This window comes from Bombina bombina, chromosome 2 (assembly GCF_027579735.1).
Source record: "Bombina bombina isolate aBomBom1 chromosome 2, aBomBom1.pri, whole genome shotgun sequence".
NCBI classification, from domain to species: domain Eukaryota; kingdom Metazoa; phylum Chordata; class Amphibia; order Anura; family Bombinatoridae; genus Bombina; species Bombina bombina.
The window spans coordinates 179,352,713-179,375,627 of NC_069500.1; the positions used below are offsets into that span (position 1 = coordinate 179,352,713).

At 40.2% G+C, this 22,915-nt stretch overlaps 1 protein-coding gene across 1 annotated transcript in view; it reads right to left on the bottom strand.

The window, feature by feature from the left end:
• JMY (junction mediating and regulatory protein, p53 cofactor) overlaps positions 1–22,915 on the bottom strand; it is a 469,755-nt gene that overhangs the window by 262,653 nt on the left and 184,187 nt on the right. The window contains exons 4-5 of the mRNA XM_053701369.1: positions 10,951–11,120; positions 3,387–3,552 (exon numbers count right to left, since the gene is read on the bottom strand). Coding sequence (XP_053557344.1) covers positions 3,387–3,552; positions 10,951–11,120 — 336 coding nt within the window. The remainder of the gene's footprint in view (positions 1–3,386; positions 3,553–10,950; positions 11,121–22,915) is intronic.

Here is a 22,915-nt window from a genome sequence, read left to right on the forward strand (position 1 = left end):
TGAAAGCTGAAATCTCCCTCTTGGGGGAAATTTTTTGAATTCCAGTTGATACCCCTGGGTTACAATTTCTAATGCCCAGGGATCCTGCACATCCCTTGCCCAAGCCTGAGCAAAGAGAGAAAGTCTGCCCCCTACTAGATCCGGTCCCGGATCGGGGGCTGCCCCTTCATGCTGTCTTTGTAGCAGCATCTGGCTTTTTGGCTTGTTTACCCTTATTCCAGGTCTGATTAGGTCTCCAGACAGACTTGGATTGAGCAAAATTTCCTTCCTGCTTATTGATGGAAGGGGAAGCAGAGGGTACTCCTCTGAAATTTCGAAAGGAACAAAAATTATTTTGTTTACCCTTCATCCTAAGAGGTTTGTCTTGAGGTAGGGCGTGGCCTTTACCTCCAGTAATGTCAGCAATGATTTCCTTCAATTCAGGGCCGAACAGGGTCTTACCCTTGAAAGGAATAGTTAACAGTTTAGACTTTGATGATACATCAGCAGACCACGATTTTAACCATAGCGCTCTGCGCGCCAATATGGCAAAGCCTGCATTTTTTGCTGCTAATTTAGTAATCTGAAAAACAGCATCTGTGATAAAAGAATTAGCTAGTTTGAGAGCTTTAATTCTGTCCAAAATGTTGTCTAGGGGCGTCTCTACTTTCAGAGACTCCTCAAGGGCGTCAAACCAGAAAGCCGCCGCTTTAGTTACTGGAACAATGCAGGCAGCAGGTTGAAACAAGAAACCCTGGTGAATAAATAATTTCTTTAGAAGACCCTCTAATTTTTTATCCATAGGGTCTTTGAAAGCACAACTGTCTTCAAGAGGTATAGTTGTACGCTTAGCTAGAGTAGATATTGCTCCCTCCACCTTAGGGACCGTTTGCCAAGAGTCCTTAATGGAATCTGATATGGGAAACATTTTCTTAAAATTAGGAGGGGGAGAGAACGGTATACCTGGTCTATCCCATTCCTTTCTAACAATTTCCGAAATTCTTTTGGGAACCGAAAAAACATCAGTGTAAGTAGGAACTTCTAGATATTTATCCATCTTACACAATTTTTCTGGAGGAATTGTAATAGGTTCACAATCATCCAGAGTCGCAAGGACCTCCCCGAGTAAAAGGTGAAGGTGTTCAAGTTTAAATTTAAAGGACGCTAAGTTCTTCTGTCTGAGGTAACATATTCCCTGAATCTGAAATTTCTCCCTCAGACAATAATTCCCTAACACCCAATTCAGAGCATTGTGAGGGTACATCGGAAATGGCTACTAAAGCATCAGAGGGTTCAGTATTTACGTTAATACCTGGCCTACTGCGTTTACCCTGCAAACCTGGCAGTTTAGATAATACCTCAGTGAGAGTAGTTGACATAACTGCAGCCATATCTTGCAAAGTAAAAGAATTAGACGCACTAGATGTACTAGGTGTCACTTGTGTGGGTGTTAAAGGTTGGGACACTTGAGGAAAATTACATGGCATATCCTGATTCTCTTCAGAATGAGAATCATCCTTAGACATACTTTCATTTCCTAAAATATGTTCCTTACAATGTAAGGCTCTATCAGTACAAGAGGTACACAATGTAAGAGGGGTTTCCACAATGGCTTCTAAACACATAGAGCAATGAGTTTCCTCAATGTCAGACATGTTAAAAAAATTGTTAATAACCACAACAGTTGGTGAATACTTTATTTATTGAAAAAAAATTAATTTTCTAAAAAAAACGGTACTGCGCCTTTAGGAAATAAAAGCGCACAATTTTTTCCAAACACACTAAGAAGTCTATAAACGTTCAAAAAAAACTATGATTATAAATGTAGAGTTGCCAAAAATTATTGCATGACAAAAGCAATAGCAGAATTTTACACTTTAGAGGAACATTTAAGCATAAAAATTACACTTTGCTAAATAAGGACCCCTGCCCCTCGCCACAGCTCTGCTGTGGCGCCTACCTGCCCCAGAACACTGCCAAATGAATCAACAACAATCCGGATAGTATAGAACACAGATAGGGCCCAACCGGAGCAAATGTCTGCTGTCTCCTTCAGTGTAAACTGCGCATCTGAGGCGCGAAAATAGGCCCCGCCCACAATGGACGTCGCACTGAAATTTAAACTACCTCATGTAAAACGGTTTTAAACTGCCATGTGGTCCCCAAAACACAATAAAAGCCATACTTTTGTTTAGATATATAATAAAAAATTAGTAATATATCCCAGTGTCTTAATTATATGCTGCCTTTGAGTTGTATAAGTATTAGAAAACAAACACCCAGGAGTACAGTAACACCCTTTTGCATATAGGACTACTGCTTACCCTGTTCCCACTATGAGGAACCCAATCAGCCAGTTCTGATATATTAAATCTCCTCAGAAGTAAAAAGGCTGAAACATACCTTAAATGCTGCTTGCTGCATTAGACTGTTCCCCACACTGAAGAATTTTCCCATATTACCTTCAGATCTGTGGGAACCATATTGATCTTAGTAACTGCTGCTAAAATCATCAAATTCAGGGGGAAATCTTCTTCCATATCCCCCCTGAGCCAAATAGTACTCACCGGTACCATTCAAAATAAAAAACATCTTGATTGAAGAAAATAAAACTATCATTTTATCACCACTATCACTTTACCCTTCCTATTACTAGCATAGGCAAAGAGAATGACTGGGGGAGGAGTTAGGGGAGGAGCTATGTAAAAGCTCTGCTGTGGTGCTCTTTGCCACTTCCTGTTAGCAAGAGGATAAATCAAGTAAGGATGAAACATCTGGATACATTGTTGCCAATACAGCAAAGATTCTGGGTAAGAAATGCAAATTAGGTTCTCAATGACTCACATTTTTACTTCAGTCTGCTTTTAGGCAGATTCCCTTTAAACCGTTCTGTGGTTTTTATCACTCATTAGCTGGGAGTGGAGGATTTTAATCTCACTTTTCGCCTCCTCAAAATTAAAAAACGTGGTATTTTAATGTATTTACACTATATATATATATATATATATATATATATATATATATATGTGTGTGTGTGTGTCTGTGTGTGTCTGTGTGTGTCTGTGTGTGTGTGTGGAAACATTATGGACTTTCCCTGTTTTTAACTCGGTTTTGAATAAAAATTATTTTTTTATCTCTTCTAATCCGGTGAGTGCAGTCATTTCATTGGAGATTACTATTATTGAGGACAGACTGGCACCCTGGTTCCTGCTACTTATGCTGACTGACTTTGAAAAAAAAAAAAAAAATATATATATATATATATATATATATATATATATATATATATATATACATACACACACACACACACACATATATATATACACATACATATATATATACACACACACACACAAATACATTTATAAAAATTAGCTCCTATTGAACACACTAGCAGAACACACCTGATATTTGTCTTTTGATGCTTTCAAGTTGCGATGTCAGCAGCAGCTCTTCACACTTCAAAATCTCAAACTGAACTTCATATAGCTGGAGTTGATGATCATAATAGTCAGTTTCTAATTGATCCAATACCGGTATAGCTTCAGTACCACCCTCTAGTCGCTGCATCTAAAAAGCAAAACCACAAATATATCATGTGTCACATTTAACAAAATCACACTAAATAAAAGGTAATGTTTTCCCTGTGTTTACCAAACACAATTATAATTATTTAATTCCAAACTTTTACTTTTCATATTTTAAATGAGATATAGATTGAAAGAGAAAACATAAGATTTGTCTACTGATAAATTAATTCACATAGCATTCTGACAACCTCTCGGCTTCTAGCTAGCATTAGTTCACAAATAACAAAACTAGTATGCATTTTGTAGAGAGGAGTAGAAACTTAACTGTCACATAATGGCTCAGAAAATACAGACTACAACTAGGACATACATGAATGAGTGTATTGGAGCATGCCATTTTTCCTATGAAGAAATTAATTTATTGGCAAACATACATTGAGTTCTCTCACATACTCTTACTCCTTTATATGCTATAAAAACAGCTCTGTTTCACAATTTAGTAAAAAAAACAAAAACAAAAAAAACAGGTGTATCCTTCAGATTTGTGGAGGTCACAAAGTGAATTGTTTATAGAGTTTCCATGACATACCAAGGAGACTATTTCATACACAAAATCTTCAAAACATGTTGATATTTTCCTATTCCAAAATGGAATCGTACAGACTTCCTTTTTTAAGGACAACAAAAGGATGAATAAAAAATTTGCCAGAGTTCTATTTTGGAATTTGACCAATAACTTGATGTGCATTAGATCTTTTATTACATGACTAGAAACATAATCCTTTATAGGATCTTTCAGTATTTGTGGGGGGGGAAAACATACCTGTCAAATTTTGTTGCTTGCCAAATGTAGGTATCATTTTAAATTCATGTCCCATAAAAATTATCTGCTTCCAAGAAAATAAGCTATTAAGTAGGGGATTGTAAGATTGTGTTCTCTCTTTGGAAGAGCTAGGCTTTTTCCAAGAATTGGATATCCAACTGGTTTAACTGGAATTAGTTATGTTCATTTCAAAAGGAACAAACTACTTTTGCACTTATTTTGTTTACAAAAAAGTTTATATCTAAATGAACAGTTTAAATAATAACCTTATGATACTAATTGTCAAAATGAAAGAGCACATCCAGTGCTTCATTTCAATGGTGCTTGCAGCTAAAACCAGTATACTTCTGCTTGTGCTGTCTTTTGCTATGTAGTTCATGTACACTAACAAATGTATAAAACTCAGTGGATAATCACACCAGAAATTCAGAATGTGGGAATAATGTACATGGACAGTAGTCTGTCTAGAGTTTAAGACACTTGGTTAACATCCCATCCTTGATTTTATTTAAAGGTACATGAAACACAATTTTTTTTCTTTCATGATTTAGGAAGAGTATGCAATTTTAAACAACTTCCTTAATTACTTCTATTATCTAATTTGCTTCATTCTCTTGATATCATATGCTGAAAAGCATATCTAGAAAGGCTTAGTAGCTGATTGGTGGGTGCACATCAATATCTTGTGTGATTGGCTCACTGTCAGGGTTTTTTCCCTGTTGTGTTTGCCATGTGCTGCTGGCAGCCATTTTACTCACCTCTCTTCCTGTCTTGGTGCATTGTGGGGGATGCTGCTCATTGCCTGCACTTCCTTTTATGGCCAGACTGTTGTGCATCATCCATGTGAGACAGGATGCGGTCTCAGAATTGTGATGTCATCACTTATTATTTAAAGGGCCTCTGTTCAGTATGCTTTGCCCTTGCGTTGTCTCAGACCTGTTTGTGAGAGATCCTGTGTTTTACCTGGCTGCCTGACGTCCTTCCTGGTTCCTGATCCCTGGCTTGTTCCTGACTCTGCTGTTTTCCTTGTTCCTGATTCCGGCTCATCTGACTATTCGCTTTGGCTCCTGACTCGGCTCGTCTGACTACCAGCTCTGGTTTTGACTCCTGGCTTGTTATTTGACTTGTGGACTTTTTATTATTTTTTGCTATTAATAAAGGTGTGATTATTTTTGCACTTCTCGTCTCAATCTGATTCCTGGCACCCTGACATTACGCAAGGCCCATGAATCCTGATGGTGCTAATAATCCACCTTTACCTGCCATCATTTCCAGGATGGATGAACAGGATCACCGCTTGGATCAATTTGCACTAGCCCTGCAAACCCTGCCGACTCGCAGTGCACATTTGGACCAAAGTGTCCCGCAAGTTATGGCTGCTCCTGTTTCCGCTGCTGCACCTATGCCTACCAGGAGCATGTCCGGTTCTGCACCTCTACCTCAGCGATATGGAGGCGATCCTATTCAGTGCAGAGGGTTTTTGAACCAGGTGGGCATTTACTTTGAGATGTTACCTCAGGTGTTTCCCTCTGACAGAGCTAAGGTGGGATTTCTCATCTCGTTACTCTCTGACACAGCTCTTGCCTGGGCTAATCCCTTGTGGGAGACTAATAAACCTGTGATTTCAAATTACCCTGAATTTGTGGCCTCCTTTCGAAGGGTATTTGATGTTCCGGCTCGCTCCTCCTCTGCTGCTAAACGACTCATGTCCATTCAGCAAGGTACAAGATCTGTTGCTCAGTATGCTATTGAGTTCCGTACGCTTGCCGCAGAGGTAGGTTTGAACAATGAAGCCCTTGTTGCCGCCTTCTTTCATGGGCTCTCTGATGCGATCAAAGACGAAGTTGCTGCCAGAGATTTACCAGAGGATCTCGAGGCATTGGTGTCTTTTTTTGATCCTAATTGACATCAGACTTAGAGAGAGGCCCTCTTTCAAGGAGCGCTTGCGGAAGCCTCCTGTTCCATTGTCTCCTACGTGTTTGTTCCCACCCATGCCTCCCTCTCCTCCCATGCCTCCTGGTCCCGAGTCACCAGGTACTGCTGCGCTGATGCAGCTGGGATTCACGCGTCTCTCCACAGCGGAGAAGGCCTTTAGGAGGAGGGAGGGGCTCTGCCTCTATTGTGGGTTACAGGGCCACCTTTTGAAGTCTTGTCCTACACGGCCGGGAAACGCTCACACCTAAGGTCCTGTCGGGGACAGACCTTGGGTGGTTTATCCTCGTCCCCGGAACCGCTTAAGGAGAAACCTTTGGTCACGGTTGTCCTTTCCTGGGTGGACTCCTCCATAGTCACCCAGGCTCTTGTTGACTCCGGTGCTGCGGGCTATTCCATTGACGGTGCTTTTGTATCAAAGCACTCCATTCCTGTTTTGCCTCGGTCCGTTCCGCTTGCTATTGAGGCCATTGATGGCAGGCCACTTCAGCCCACACTCGTTACTCACGAAACTGCTCCGTTGTCCATGGCTGTTGGGGCTCTCCATTTTGAAACCCTCCAGTTCCAGGTGATAAACTCTCCGCATTTTACGGTTGTTCTGGGTTATCCCTGGCTCCAAAAGCACAATCCCAGTCTCGACTGGCGCAGGTCCGAAATTTTGTCATGGTCCCCGCAATGTATTTCAACTTGTCTTGGGAAACCAGTTAAAGTCTTGTGCACTTCTTCGGTATCTCAATTGCCAGAGGAGTACCAAGAGTTCCTAGACGTGTTTGACAAGGTGCGTGCCGGTACGTTGCCTCCTCACCAGTCTTACGATTGTGCCATAGACCTGCAACCCGGAGCCATTCCTCCTCGGGGCCGGGTGTACCCTCTGTCTGTTGCAGAGAATTGTGCTACGGAGGAGTATGTTGCCGATGCTTTGTCGCGGGGGATCATCTGCAAATCCTGCTCTCCTGCAGGGGCTGGCTTCTTCTTTGTGAAGAAAAAGGGTGGCGGGTTAAGACCATGTATCGATTATAGGGGTCTTAATCTTCTTGCCATTAAGAATGCTTACCCTATTCCGCTTATTACGAAACTCTTTGACCGCCTCAAGGGAGCTACGGTCTTTACTAAACTTGATTTGAGAGGAGCATACAATCTCGTTAAGATTAAGGAGGGCCACGAATGGAAAACAGCATTTAACACCAGGAGCGGGCATTATGAGTATCTTGTAATGCCCTTTGGCCTATGTAATGCTCCTGCTGTTTTCCAGGAATTTATTAATGATGTCCTACGAGATATGTTGCAACAGTGGAGTACTTAGACGACATCCTCATACACTCACCCACACTTGAGGCTCATCGTTCTGATGTTACACGGGTACTTCAGAGACTACGTGAGAACGGCCTGTTTTGTAAACTCGAGAAATGTGAGTTCCATCAGACTCAAGTAACCTTCCTAGGTTATGCTATCTCCGTTGCAGGGTTCTCCATGGATCCTGACAAGTTATCTGCAGTTCTGAAGTGGCCTCACCCAGTTGGTCTTTGGTCTATTCAACGTTTTTTGGGGTTCGCCAATTACTATAGAAAGTTTATTAAAAACTTTTCTTCCTTGGTCAAACCTATCACAGACATGACCCGTAAAGAGAATGATCCACTCCATTGGTCACCTACTGTCATTAAGGCCTTTGATAGTCTTAATACTGCCTTTGCTGCCGCTCCAGTTCTGGCTCATCCTAACCCTGTCTTGCCTTTCGTTCTTGAGGTCGATGCGTCTGAGACTGGAGTAGGTGCCCTCTTGTCTCAACGTCCTACGCCTGACGGTTTTTTGCATCTGTGTGGTTTCTTTTCTAGGAAATTGTCTCCAGCGGAGTGTAATTATGAAATTGGCGACAGGGAATTACTGGCTAGAATTTTGGCACTTAAGGAATGGAGGCATCTTCTTGAGGGTACTAGCGTGCCAGTGCTCATTCTTACTGACCACAAGAATTTAACTTATCTATCTGAAGCAAAACGTTTGTCGCCCCGACAGGCCAGATGGGCGCTATTTTTGTCTCGGTTTAATTATGTGGTCTCCTACCTGTCTGGTAGTAAGAATGTTAGGGCTGATGCCCTCTCTCGACAATTTTCGCCTCTGTCCAAGGAGGAGTCTGTACCTACTCCTGTTATACCTCCTGACCATATTTTGTCTACCATACGTACTAATTTGACTTCTCCCTTGGGGGAGGAGATCCTGGCTGCACAAACCAATTCACCTCCTGAGAAATCTAGTGGTAAGTGTTTTGTTCCTGAGAATCTTCAAACTAAACTTTTGCACACTTACCACTATCCTAAAGCCGCAGGTCACCCAGGCAAGAACTAAATGATTTGGTCTGTCACTCGACAATTCTGGTGGCCAGGTCTTCGTTCTGATGTTGCTGTGTATGTTGCCTCCTGCTCAGTTTGTGCACAGAATAAGACTCCTCAACGTCTTCCTGTGGGTCTTCTTCAACCTATTGCTAATGGTGAGCGTCCTTGGACACATCTTTCCATGGACTTCATTGTCGAGCTCCCTGTTTCCAATGGCAATACTGTTATCCTTATGGTGGTTGACCGTTTTTTCTAAAATGTCACATTGCATTCCCTTGATGAAGCTGCCTACCGCTCAGGAGCTTGCTTCAATTTTTGCCCGGGAGGTCTTCCGTTTACATGGGTTACCCAAGGAGATAGTGTCGGACCGGGGTAGCCAGTTTGTCTCCAGATTTTGGCGTTCCTTTTGTGCTCAAATGGGGATCCAGCTTTCCTTCTCCTCGGCATATCACCCTCAATCCAATGGGGCTGCGGAACGGTCTAATTAAGCTCTGGAACAGTTCCTCCATTGCTATGTCTCAGATCACCACAATAATTGGTCTGAACTGTTACCTTGGGCAGAGTTTGCTCGTAATAGTGCTATTAATGCTTCCTCCAAGTTATCCCCGTTCATGGCGAATTATGGGTTTCAACCATCCTTGTTGCCCGATTCATTCATGTCTCAGGGTATTCCGGCTTTGGAGGAGCATCTCCGTTCCACGTGGGTGCAGATTAAGGATTGCCTTCATCGTTCTATGCAGCGCCAAAAGTTCCAGGCTGATCGTAGGCGTCTCCCCGCACCTTCCTACCAGGTTGGTGAGAGAGTCTGGCTGTCCTCCCGCAACTTGAACCTTTGTGTGCCTTCCAATAAATTGGCTCCCAGTTATGTTGGCCCTTTTCGAATACTCCGACGGGTTAATCCTGTGGCTTACGCTCTTGACCTTCCTCCTGCTATGCGCATCTTCAATGTTTTTCATGTCTCCCTCTTGAAACCATTGGTTTGTAATCGGTTTACCACTGTGTTGCCTCGTCCCCATCCTATCCTTGTTGACAACCATGAGGAGTATGAGGTCAGCAGCATTATTGACTCTCGTATGTCCAGGGGCCGTGTACAGTATTTGGCTCAATGGAGGGGCTACGGTCCGGAGGAGCGTTCTTGGGTTCCCTCTTATGTTCATGCTCCTGCCCTCCTCCGTGCCTTCCATGCTCGTTTCACCAATAGCCTTTTTGTCCTCCCGCGGGGGAGGGGTCGTTGAGGGGAGGGTACCGTCAGGGTTTTTTCCCTGTTGTGTTTGCCATGTGCTGCTGGCAGCCATTTTACTCACCTCTCTTCCTGTCTTGGTGCATTGTGGGGGATGCTGCTCATTGCCTGCACTTCCTTTTATGGCCAGACTGTTGTGCATCATCCATGTGAGACAGGATGAGGTCTCAGAATTGTGATGTCATCACTTATTATTTAAAGGGCTTCTGTTCAGTATGCTTTGCCCTTGCGTTGTCTAAGACCTGTTTGTGAGAGATCCTGTGTTTTACCTGGCTGCTTGACGTCCTTCCTGGTTCCTGATCCCTGCCTTGTTCCTGACTCTGCTGTTTCCTTGTTCCTGATTCCGGCTCGTCCGACTATTCGCTTTGGCTCCTGACTCGGCTCGTCTGACTACCAGCTCTGGTTTTGACTCCTGGCTTGTTATTTGACTTGTGGACTTTTTATTATTTATTATTTTTGCACTTCTCGTCTCAGTCTGATTCCTGGCACCCTGACACTCACCCATGTGCATTGCTATTTCTTCAACAAAGGATATATATAGATTGAAGCAAATTAGATAATATAAGTAAATTGCAATGTTGTATAAAATTGTATTCTGTACCTGAATCATGAAAGAAAAATGTGGGGTTTAGTGTCCCTTTAAGTCTGGAATTGTACTACCAGAGATACAGGTCTAAAGAGTCTCACAGTATGCAGGCTAAACACCCTGGTTTCAAAGTAAAAACAAAATTTATTCTATATCAGATCTTGATAATTGTTTTTAAAATCTAGTAGCCAGAATCTATTAAAAGCTGAGAGTCTGTTAATTTTTCTATTCATCATAACTAATTTGGTGTACTTTGTAGTTACTTAAGCCAAGGAAGATTTGGAATGCAAAGAAACATATTTTAGATAAATGAAAAGTTTGTGTTTTATTATTTTTTTTATTTCTATGAAGCTACTTTCATTTGAAGTTTCCACCCTTTCAAGGTTAAATAATACTTTTTCATTCACACAGTGAAAAGTGTATCTAAATGAAAAAACACTTCCACATTATAAACTTGCATTGTTTCCTACATCCAACATAAGAAGCAATTACAGGTTTTATTTCAGAAAAAGCAATATATAAACAGTTACCTGATCTTTCAGTGCATGTTTCTTTTGCTCCAAACAGATTTCTTTTGCTCGCATCAGTTGCAGTGTTTCTTTAGAAACTCCATACTGTAATTTTTCTACACGTTCCACTGCAGATTCCCATGCTCCCTTACCAAACTTCTTTTGATCTGCTCGCATCCGATCAAACAAAGCTAAACACATATTGGGATGGGAATAAATAATTATTTTATTGTACAGAGTAAAGAAAATAATATAGCGTTCATCTGTGAAAACAGGACAGGAACAGAGTAACCCAGCTTGAAGCCTTAAATAGGGCCATCCATTCTGCGACACTCTTTAGGTTACAAGATGTCTAATAATATATCATTACAGGTATGGATTTGAAATGTAGGAACCAATAAAAATATTGTAGTGGCAGACACACCGTGTTCTTTAAAAAGGTGTTTGTAAACAGATGTACACGAACATAAAACACTAATATAAATGTTGTGGCTCACTGGATTACGCAAATAGGAAAGGTTTGGTGGATGATTCAAAGTACTGAGAGAAAAAACAATTATTTTCTGAAATCACAGTAGAAACCAATTTACCAATAACAAATATCAGAGCAGTACTGTAAAGATGGTGTTAGAGGATTGCTGAAAATCAAAACAAAAGCTCACAGGAAACAAATGAAAAAAGATAAAAGCTCTTGCTTTATCAGCAAAGGTGGGGCTTGTCATGCGACTATCTTGATTCACAGACAATATAGATCTTAGACAAACTACAATTCCCACCATCCTTTTGGGCCCAACAGTCATGTGACATATTACACATGATCGCGAGTGGACCAATTGTAGCTCTTGAGCTAGGAGTTCACCCGGCGGTCACGATACCAAACTAAACCAGATTAATCAGGAACATATGAATGGATTAATAATTAATTATAGAATGTTTAGTATTGGGGTTTGTGTGTTATATGTATCTGGTTTTGTACCAACATTGTTTAGATGGAATGGCTTCAGACCATTCACATTTTTAGGTATGTATATTGCCTTGACTTGTAGATTTTAAAAAGAACTGTCATGATAACGAGTGCAGCTGTGTGGGTCACTATGCTATTACCCACAGCTGCATGAGTTACCTTGACAATGGTTCATTATATGGTCAATAAATAGAGACACTGCATTGTTTTAGTATGCCTGATGAAACGGACTTGCATGTCTGAGAAACGCGTTGCATGTTTTATTAACCTGATTGAATAAAAGGTTTTACTTTTATTTGGTGCAGTTTTCTCTCTAAAACCTCAGATTGATTCAGATTCATAGGGATAATTTTTAACCCTTCCAACTGAGTGGAACCCAGGTTATCTGCCAAACAGAAGAGGCCAGTCAGCCCTGCACTGAGAGGGATCCCGATTGCCTGTGAAGCCCAGGTAGCCAGTCAGCTGGAGGCCGTTGAGATCCAGCTTTCTCAATTAGCACTTATCCATAGTGCTTTATTCATTGTACCCTTTTGGGAATTATGATATTCTGATCAATATAGGTTTAGAAAGTTTCTGCACCATGAGGCGCCCTTCTTTCAATTTTATTACAAGACCAGAGACTCCTATTTTGCATATCTTTCTTTATACTACTTAATGCAGCATTTTAAAGTAATGATACAGAAGTGAATGAATCAAACATTAAAACAATAAAGATAAAACATAGTAAACATAAGTAACCAATGAAATGGGTACTTTTGAGAACACAGAAAAAATTGACCAATAGGATGAGTCATAGCTTCCATAAACTGTCCAATACGTTCCCCAACTTCCTCTTTCTTTTGCTGCTCGCTGCAGATAACTTTAACATTTTATGTTCTTACTGTGATGTTATATTTATGAATATTTATATTTTTCTATAAAAAAAATTCTCATTTAATTGTTTATATTTCCTATTACTTCCGCTCTCTATTTCTTATATATTTTTAGGGCTGCAACAACTAATCGATATAATCGATAATAATCGATTATGAAAATAGTTGTCAACGAATCTCATAATCGATTAGTTGGTTTGCAATTAGTTGGTCTCTGCACTGCACCAGCTGCTTCACTCCAGTGAGCTCCTGCACATGGTATTGTGTTTTATGGTTATGCTCTTAGCATAAAGGACGTCTACAGACGTTTACTTTTCACTTTTTCAGGACAGTATAAGTTTACAACTACCCCTGGCTTATGTGCAACCCATAAATAAAGTAGGAGTTATCATTTGGATTGTGTATATTAAATCAGGTGATTTGGGACTATGCTTTGCATGATATAGCGCCGAACTTGTTATCTACACTTAGCCCTAGAGATTGATGGGATGTTATTTTTTAAATGATGTGCACCATTATCTGTTTGCACAATTATTAGCGGATCGCTTACTATTGCTGATTATTTGTACTGTAAGGCTTTGTTCTGTTATTGATATATAGTCCTTAGCGCTTTTTGACTTTTTTTGTTTTTTTTTTATATATTTAATTAATTGTAATATGTACAAAATTCAACCTCTAAGTATATATCTGTTATTTTATGAGCAGACTAGATATTTTTCCCTAATCTTTTAACTGGTTATTTACCATTGCATATAGATATTCAAGATATTATGTTAGAATGTAGTCCAGGCTTACTTTGTTAAGAGGCCCCTTGCATTGGTGGAAAGTTAAAGATAAATATCCCACCGTGGTGAAATTTTGGCAAAACCCTACTTGTGCATCTCAGGCACCTCAACATCACCTGAGCGCCTCTTCTATGCTGGAGGCAAAATAGCTGCAAAAAGAGAGCCAGGAGCATGTGGTCATGTTGACATTTTTGCATTTCAATACAAACTTTCTGAAAGAGTGAATAACAGAATATTATAAACACTAATAGTCTACTTCTTTCTAGTTCTACCTCTTTTCTTTTTGGTTTTGTTTTGCTTAAAGGGACACTGAACCCATTTTTTTTTTCTTTCATGATTCAGATAGCGCATGCAATTTTAAGCAACTTTCTAATTTACTTCTATTATCATTTTTTCTTTGTTCTTTTGCTATCTTTATTTGAAAAAGGCATCTAAGCTAAGGAGCCAGCACATTTTTGGTTCAGAACCATGGACAGCACTTGTTTATTGGTGCTGTCCAATCAGCAAGGACAACCCAGGTTGTTCACCAAAAATGGGCCGGCATCTAAACTTACATTCTTTCTTTTCAAATAAACATACCAAGAGAATGAAGAAAATTTGATAATAGGAATAAATTAGAAAGTTGCTTAAAATTGCATGCTCTATCTGAATCACGAAAGAAAAAAATTTGGGTTCAGTGTCCCTTTAATTATAAAAAAATGGGGGCGTGGCCTGGCCGAGCTGAGTAATGGAAGCTTAGTAGCAGAGCTCCGCTCAGCACACTGACCAAATAAGTTTTATTCAGTCCTGATTGCGAGAAAACATACTCCCAGATCAATGGGGATACCCTCCACACATTGAAGAACCATCAGTGAGCTAACTTGAAAACCCCTAACCGCAGAACAAGAGACTTAAAACTTGGAGGAGTGGCGGCAGCTGAGAGGCAACGGAGGAGATACCCGAAGTCGGCTGATAACCGAATTGCAACGCGGCCGGTCCGTGAGAATACACCTACAGAGCAGTGGCTGAGGCGCAGAGACTATCAGTGACACCCGGTAAATTGTAAAGATCGGAGGAGCCTTACCGCGCTGCCACTGTTCATGAGCTGGAACACATCCATGATGGCGCCGGCGGTGTGAGAGTCTGAGGATCTGAGCTCTCCACGCGGCTGACACTCAGTGTACACGGAGGTGAGACCTAAGACAGGAGGGACAAAAAAAGCCTTTACCCTGGCATTCACATAAGCCACGACACTAGGCAAAGAGCATAATTACAAACCTCGCGGCAGGGGGAGAACACCACATACTGATCCTGGGCCTAATTAACGGAGGAGGCAGAAGTCCCCAAAACAGATAACTGCCCCATTTGATTAAAGGCAGAGAGCGCTACAGAATAGACATCCCTGGCAACAGAGGGGGTATTCCTGAGATGACTGTCCTTTGATTTAAGCTGCCAAACTCAAAGCAGATAGGATAGAAAGTGTAGTTTGCAGGCAACTTATTTCAGCAAAACAATAACTAGCTAGCCCTGAGGAGATTCATTGCACTAGAAAATCAACCTATAAAGTGTAATACAGGGCACCAATTTAACTCTCTTGATACCACTGCTTAGCAGATATAGGTAGAAAAGTTAAGCCAGGGAACTGCTGACACACATCTAAGAAGGTAGTCCCCCTGACTCTGTACGCCATCATTACAATAGACAGCACAGAGAGTGAGATCTAACCAATATCTTCAGGTAGCTGAGCAATTCTCTACCTATCCCTGGTTGCTTAGTTGATAGCCTAATAACAGGTCTTGGCACGCAATATACTTCACTTTGACAATGTCAGCCAGAAGGTTAGTAAAAGGAGATAGGATGCCTAAATCAAATTCTGTAAACGCTTTTTTTAAAATGGCGACAAACCCCAAAATAAACAGACGACCCAGAAGGGAGGGACCAAGAGGGGTCAGATATTGAGAGTGTTGACACAAATGAAGAATCCACCCCAGTGACTAAGGCAGACCTGAGAGACCTAGTCTCCAAACAAGATATAACAGCAAACTTCGAAAAACTCTGGAACAAAATAGACAACATGCACACAGCAATGTCTAATAGCCTTACTGAAATCAAAACAGACCTGGCAGAACTCAGGGGCCGAATAGACTCTCTAGAGGAACATACAGACACCCTAGTAGAAGATATCACAAATGTCACCCAGTCAGTGGCCTCCCATCATCAAGAGCTAGCTGAAATACAAGAGAAACTTGAAGATCTGGAAAATAGGAGTAGGAGAAATAATATTAGACTGAAAGGAGTGCCAGAAAGCATTCTTAATAAAGATCTCCTCTCCTATATAGCGCAGCTCTTTCATCACGTGACAGCGGGGTCTGAAGATTTCAACATGGGTATTGAGAGAGCGCATAGAGCCCTCAAACCCAGACCTAAAGATGGTATGCCTCCCAGGGATGTGATCATAAGGATGGCGTTATATCAAGACAGAGACAAAATCCTACAGGCTGCACGGAAAAATCCCACCCTCAAATTTCAAGGGAATGTCGTGCAATTTTACCAAGACCTTAGTGTAAAAACTCTGCAACGTAGAGGCTCCCTGAGACCACTGACACAACTACTACGGAAACATCAGATTCCATACAAATGGGGCTTTCCCTTTGCCCTCTATATTAATAAAGACTCTAAAAAAATAACTCTTAAGGAACCTTCAGATATTCCAGAGGTGTGCCAAATATTAGGCTTGGAAACACCCAAACTTACACCCTCCTCCACCTCAACACAACAGTCGAAACCAATTGACCAGATCTCCAAACCACAGTGGTCTAAATCGACCAGGAAAAAACAGAAGACATAAACCTCCCTCTTGTAACTCAAAAAAGGACTTTTCAGACTTTCATACCTGTCCTTGAAGTAGACGTCAGTGTTTTTTAGATTAGATCTACTACCTTCTAATAACTTATAGATATAACCACCGCAAAGATTTGGAAGATTTCAAGAGAACATGAGGAGTTAATTGAATATCATCTGTGGACACAGCTCTTCTCTACAACAGACCGATAAATAGACAGGAACGGAGGACTTGCTTATAAGCTCAAACCCTTCTGCAGGACTTTGACGTTTATTAATTTCTAGTTCAGTGTTGCTGTAGCGACACCCCCAGTTTGACAATACTTATTTCTATAGTATATTGTGCTATTTATGTTCACCTTTTTTCTTTTTCTTCTTTTTACTTCCCCCTTTGAAAGAGAGAATGTTGGTATGCCTGGCAGATGGTTCAGATGTTTTTCCATGCTATACGGTTGTTACCTATCTTATTAGATGTTTAGGGGTGCCAGGACTGGGACTTCACAGCTGACGGGGCTCTTTGAGAGAGCAAACAAGAAGCCCACACTGAGATGGGACAGATTCATGATGGGTGACATGCTCAAAAAAGTCCTATCGAGACAAGGTAAGCAAACAAACCATAACCAACATATCAATGGTAGGTGATTTGAACATTATCACACACAATGCTAGGGGTTTGAATACAGATATCAAAAGGAGAATGGCCTTTAAACAGTATACAGCTCTTAAAGCCAATATATTGTTTCTACAAGAAACACATTTTGTTACCCCTCAGCTCCCCTATTACTGGTCTAAAAAATTCCCTACCCACTACCACGCCACAGCTAAGACAAAAAAAAGGGGTGTATCGATCCTTATCCAATCCTCAGTTAACTATATACACGAATCAACTATAGCGGATGAGGAGGGTAGATATTTAATTTTAAAGGGCCAGCTAGACAACGTAGACACCATCTTAGGTAATGTCTACGCACCCAACGAACAACAACATATTTTCTTTGCAAAAATATCGCAGCTTATGACACAATGGTCCCAAACGAGAACAATCCTAGCGGGTGACTTTAATATTTCCATGACATCGATAGGTAACCAGACGACAGGGGTAGCATCAAACAAACAGATGAGGCGCAATAGTATAGTTAAGAAAATACAATACTCACTCAACTCGCACTCATTGATAGACTCATGGACCACGCTGAACGGTAGAGCCACGGAAACCACATTCTACTCAGCAGCTCATAGTGTGTATTCTCGACTTGACTATATATATATTAGTCAAATTTTGCAACCAATCCTCAACTCCTCCACTATATGCCCATGTATATGGTCGGATCACTCGGTGGTGACGCTTAGTGTCTGCGGACTGATCGACCCCAACAGGACTAGATCGTGGACTTACGACCCTACACTGCACAAAAACCTGCATATACACTCCTCCACACTACAACACCTAACTGAATTCTGGAACATAAATACAGACTCTACTGATAATCCCACATATGTATGGGCAGCCCATAAATCTGTAATCAGGGGTATGCTCATAAAGCAAAAAGCTCTACATAATAAGACAACAAGAAGGGAACTACTGCAAACACACGAAGAAATTGCGTTATTAGAAAGGCAACACAGGTTGACGGGATGCCCCACCACACTGAACAAACTGCAAGGCAAAAGAGACTAAGTAGCTAAAATCATCTCACAAACTAATAGAGCCATACTAAAATTGAAATCTCAATACTTTATATACAAATTTTTGGCCCACAAACTCAGGGAGAAATTTGGAACAGCCAACATACCATTGATTGAAAAATGGGACAACACGACCACATCCCACCCTCAGGAAATAGTAGATACTTTTGGGGAATTCTACGCACACTTATACGATGGCCACAAAGTTACACATAGTCCAAAAATAGAAAAACTTACCCGCAACTTTTTAGAAACAACCCCACTAGAAACATTAACAGAGGAAGATAAAAAAAACATTAAACGACCCCATTACGACATTAGAAGTGGTCCTAGCGATTAGAGCCTTAAAAACAGGCAAGGCCGCAGGCCCCGACGGTTTCCCCGGGGAATACTACAAGCTGTTTAGGAATGAATTAGTCCCTCACCTGACTAAATTTTGTAATTACATTATGAAAGGACACCCGATCCCCCCCAGAGCTGTTACAAGCAAAGATCATAGTGATACTTAAGCCAGACAAGGACCCAAAAAAATGCCCTAGCTATCAACCCATACCCTTGATTAATCAAGATTTGAAAATTTTTACTAAGATTCTCGCTAACAGATTGACACAAATTCTACCTAACCTGATACATAGGGACCAGGTGGGTTTTATTAAGGATAGGGAAGCCCTGGACAACGTTAGACGCCTTATAAACACTATCCACCACCTCAGCGAGACGCGGACGCCTTCTCTGCTCCTCTCGTTGGATGCGGAGAAGGCGTTCGACAGGGTGGACTGGGGTTATATGATGAGGATCCTAGCACAAATGAACTTTGTGGGACCCTTTGTGGATGCGATAAAAGCTATATATACTGGCCCTTCAGCTCAGGTATCCTCCAATGGATATAGATCTCAGTCATTCCCAATCTTGAATGGTAACCGACAGGGATGCCCTCTGTCCCCCTTACTGTTCGCGTTGTGTATCGAACCTTTAGCGGCCAAAATAAGGGCTAACCCTAGAATTTCGGGAGTCAAGGTGGGTGGCGTAGAATATAAATTAAATCTTTTCGCAGACGATATACTCCTTACATTAACTAGACCCATGATCTCGCTCACTAATCTATATGAAGTACTCAGTCAATACTCATCAATCTCGGGTTACCGAATCAACACTGATAAATGTGAGATGTTAGCGATATTAGCAAGATATATGGAAATCACTCTCCTCTTTAATTAGTCACTTCCTGGAAGACCGAATACAAATTACCATGACACAAGCACTATTCCATGACAAAGTTCCAAAATACAATAAGCCAGTGAACACCCTAATCAGAATACTATGCCTAGTAGTGAGAACGTGCATAGCAAAGTATTGGAAAATAGGCGTGCCGACATGGCAAGAAATTAACTACAAGATTCAGCACATATATAATATGTATGACCAGGCAGCGTGGTCGATGGGTACTAAAGACAACAATGATGAAGTGTGGTTCTACTGGATATATAGAGATGGCTTTAACTATTCACCCGTGCGGCTGTGGGGCCAGTCTCAGGCATCTAACCCTTAAGTAGAAGGACTCGAGTTATGAAATCTGCTGATAGTCATCTGACTTTCTTTGTATAAATTAAGATAACTTTCTCTCTTTCCCACTGGCAAAGGGAGGTACACAACCCATACCAGCGCATTAGAAGATCAAGCCTTGTTAGGTATATGAGGTTAATATATAGAACATAAGCATGGCTATGAAACCTGTTTTTCTTCCCCCTTTTTTTTTTTTTTTTCTGATCATCTTCTTACATTATTTCTTTATATATCTATACTTCACCTTGCCCATATGAACCTCAGGTTACCTCTTGATACCTTAGGGCATTATTCTTCCGCTTTTATTCTCTCTTTTTGCTATGTTAAGAGATATTATTATGTGATTATTATAACCATTAACCCCCACTTGGAGGGGACTTGAAAAATTTACTTTTCGGTTACAGTTTATTTCTGTTTTGTTATAAGAATGTTGTAAAACCTTAATAAAAACATTTAAACATAATTATAAAAAAATGTTCTACTGCTTAAAAAATTTTTAGTCTGAATCTTATATTTGTAAGACTCAGTATATGGATTTTATTTGAAATATAGGAATACATTGTTTTGGGTTTTTTTTTATCCGATTAGTCAATTAATCAAAAAAATAATCATCCGATTAATCGATTATGAAAATAATCGTTAGTTGCATCCCTATATATTTTCATTATATTTATTTTTTAAAAACTTTTGTATTGCTTTCTAATTTCTTATTTGTTTTTTCCTTATCGCTACCGCCACACTACCCCGTTATATTCTCTTCTTCCTGCCCTTTATTTTAGCTTCTCGGCTTTTCCTTGTACTTACGGAACTGTTTTCAGTTTGCTCCAGCTCGAGCGGCCGTCCGCCATCTTGTGTCGTCACTATTTCTCTTTTGTTTCTCGCCTCCTTTTTTCCCGCTCTCTGACGTAGCCATTTACACTCCACTCACATCGGCTGGTTTTTCAGTCACAACGAGTGTTTGTACCGGGTAATTTTAATCTCATATTGTATCCTCTATCCCTCACATTAAATTTGAACTCAGTTATACCACTAGATGGTGACAATGTTTTACTTTTTAAATATATTTATTATATCAATCTGAAGAAAAACTTTTTACTTTTATATAGTGTATTCTGTAATATATTTTGGAGAATATTTTATTACCTGAAGTTCTTATCTGTACCAAATATTTCTTATTATTAGTGTTTTATTTTCCGCAAAACCTCCCCCAAATCCCAAGGGGTTACAAATGGGATCAAACATTTCTGAGACTTTATTTTTGAAAAAATCTAAGAAAATGGTCTTGTCTTCTAATTCTGATTCTTCTACTGAAGAATTATCCAATTCTAATTTTGAGGATGTATCTCATATTTTATCCTCAGACTCAGATTCCCATAAAGCTAAAAAATCTCTCAAAAAATCAAAATCCTGAAAAAATGAGAATTCAAAATTTTTTGACTGTCTTGGTAATCCCAGATTTTGTGCAGATGACTTGCACCACCCGAGATCTTCTGAATGGTGTCCTTCTTTAGATGTAGCCACTTTCATTGATTTCCAACTAAAATTTCCCCTCAAAAAAGACGCTCGTAACAAAATGAGAGCTGAATGCCCTCGTCCCCTTCTTTCTAATAATGCCTGCATAACTCCTGAAATTAATCCCAAAATTATTTAATTTATAGGATCCCCTGGTTATAAAGTTAAGAAGGGCATGGATAAGGCATGGAACTCATGCCAAGACAAACTGTTAGACTCAGTTGGTCCTATTTCCAAACTTTTCAAAATTTCTGAACAGACTGTGATAGAATATTCCTCTTTAGACACCTTTTTAGTTAGAGAATGGGTTCAAAGAATTCTCTATTTTATTGGAAATGCTAATTCGGCTATGATCATTGAACGTAGAAAAAATATTTTACGTAAAATCGATCCCAAAATTTGTGACAATGCTAATAACGAATTAGACTCTGACTCTAATGGTCTTCTTTTTGGTGACATTTTTCTAAAAGACCTTAATAATTATATTAATACTTTTTCAAATTTAAATAAGGTTAAAACTTCAGTTCGTAAAAATTTTTAGGCAGGGGTCGCTTTCCTGGCCGCTCAAACTATCAATCAAGACCTCAATTCCAACATCAGCAACAGTTTCAACAACCCTTCCAGCGATCTTTTCAAGATCCCTCAACTTCCCAGTTCTTCCCGTCTCGTTCCAGACCATGGTTCCAAAGGGGTCAGCATTCCAGAGCAAGATCTCGCCCCCCTACAAGTAAGTTTTCCTTTTCCTTCTTCCCTTCCTTCTTTCCCAGAAAATCTTGGTGGCAGACTCGCTCTTTTTGTTCAAAATTGGAATCTAGTTATCAGACCCTTGGATTCTTCAAACGGTTCAAGGTGTTCTGATAGAATTTTCTTTTCCCCCCCCCCCACCCCCACCCCGTCCAAATCTTAAGACCTCGTCCCATTCAATTTTCATAAGAGGATCAAATTCTGGTTCAATCAGAAGTTTTAACTCTTTTTCAAAAACATGCCATACAAAACACAAAAACATTTTCAGGATTTATTCCTCAGCAATCTGTTCCTTGTAAAAAAGAAAAATAGTCAATTCCTCCTCCCTGTTATAAACTTAAGAGAACTAAACTCTTGTTTCCTATCATCATTTCAAGATGGAGGGAATTCATCTGTTAAGAGATTGCCTCAGAGAAAACGATTGGCTAATTCACCTAGATCTTACAGATGCCTATCTGACCGTTCCTATTGCTCCAGAACATTGGAAATTTCTGACTTTTCCTTGGAAAGACCAATTGTGGAGTTTTACTTGTCTTCCTTTTGGCCTTTCTTCAGCTCCTTGGATTTTTAAGAAGTTATTAAAACAAGTTATGGCCTGGTTAAGACTCAGAGGAGTCCGTTTAATTATTTACCTGGACGATATTCTTATCATGAATCAAGATTTCTTTTCTCTTCAAAATCAATTATCCCTTACCATTCATCTTCTGGAGAATTTAGGTTTTATAATAAACAAACAGAAATCTGTTCTGATTCCTACTCAATCCCTAATTTTTCTGTGTTTCACCATAGATACTTCCAAAGCTATCCTCAGTTTACCGCCGGATAAAATAAAAAACATCAAGAAAGAAATATCTCGTACCCTCTCAGCTCAATTCACTCCTATCAGGAATATAGCCAGAATAGTAGGGTTACTTTCATCCTCTATTCAGGCAATATTTCCTCCTCCCCTCCACTATCGAGAATTACAACGTCTCAATATCTGCCATTTATAGAAAGGGTTTTCTTACTCTCATTTAATTCAACTTTCACCAGAAGCCAAG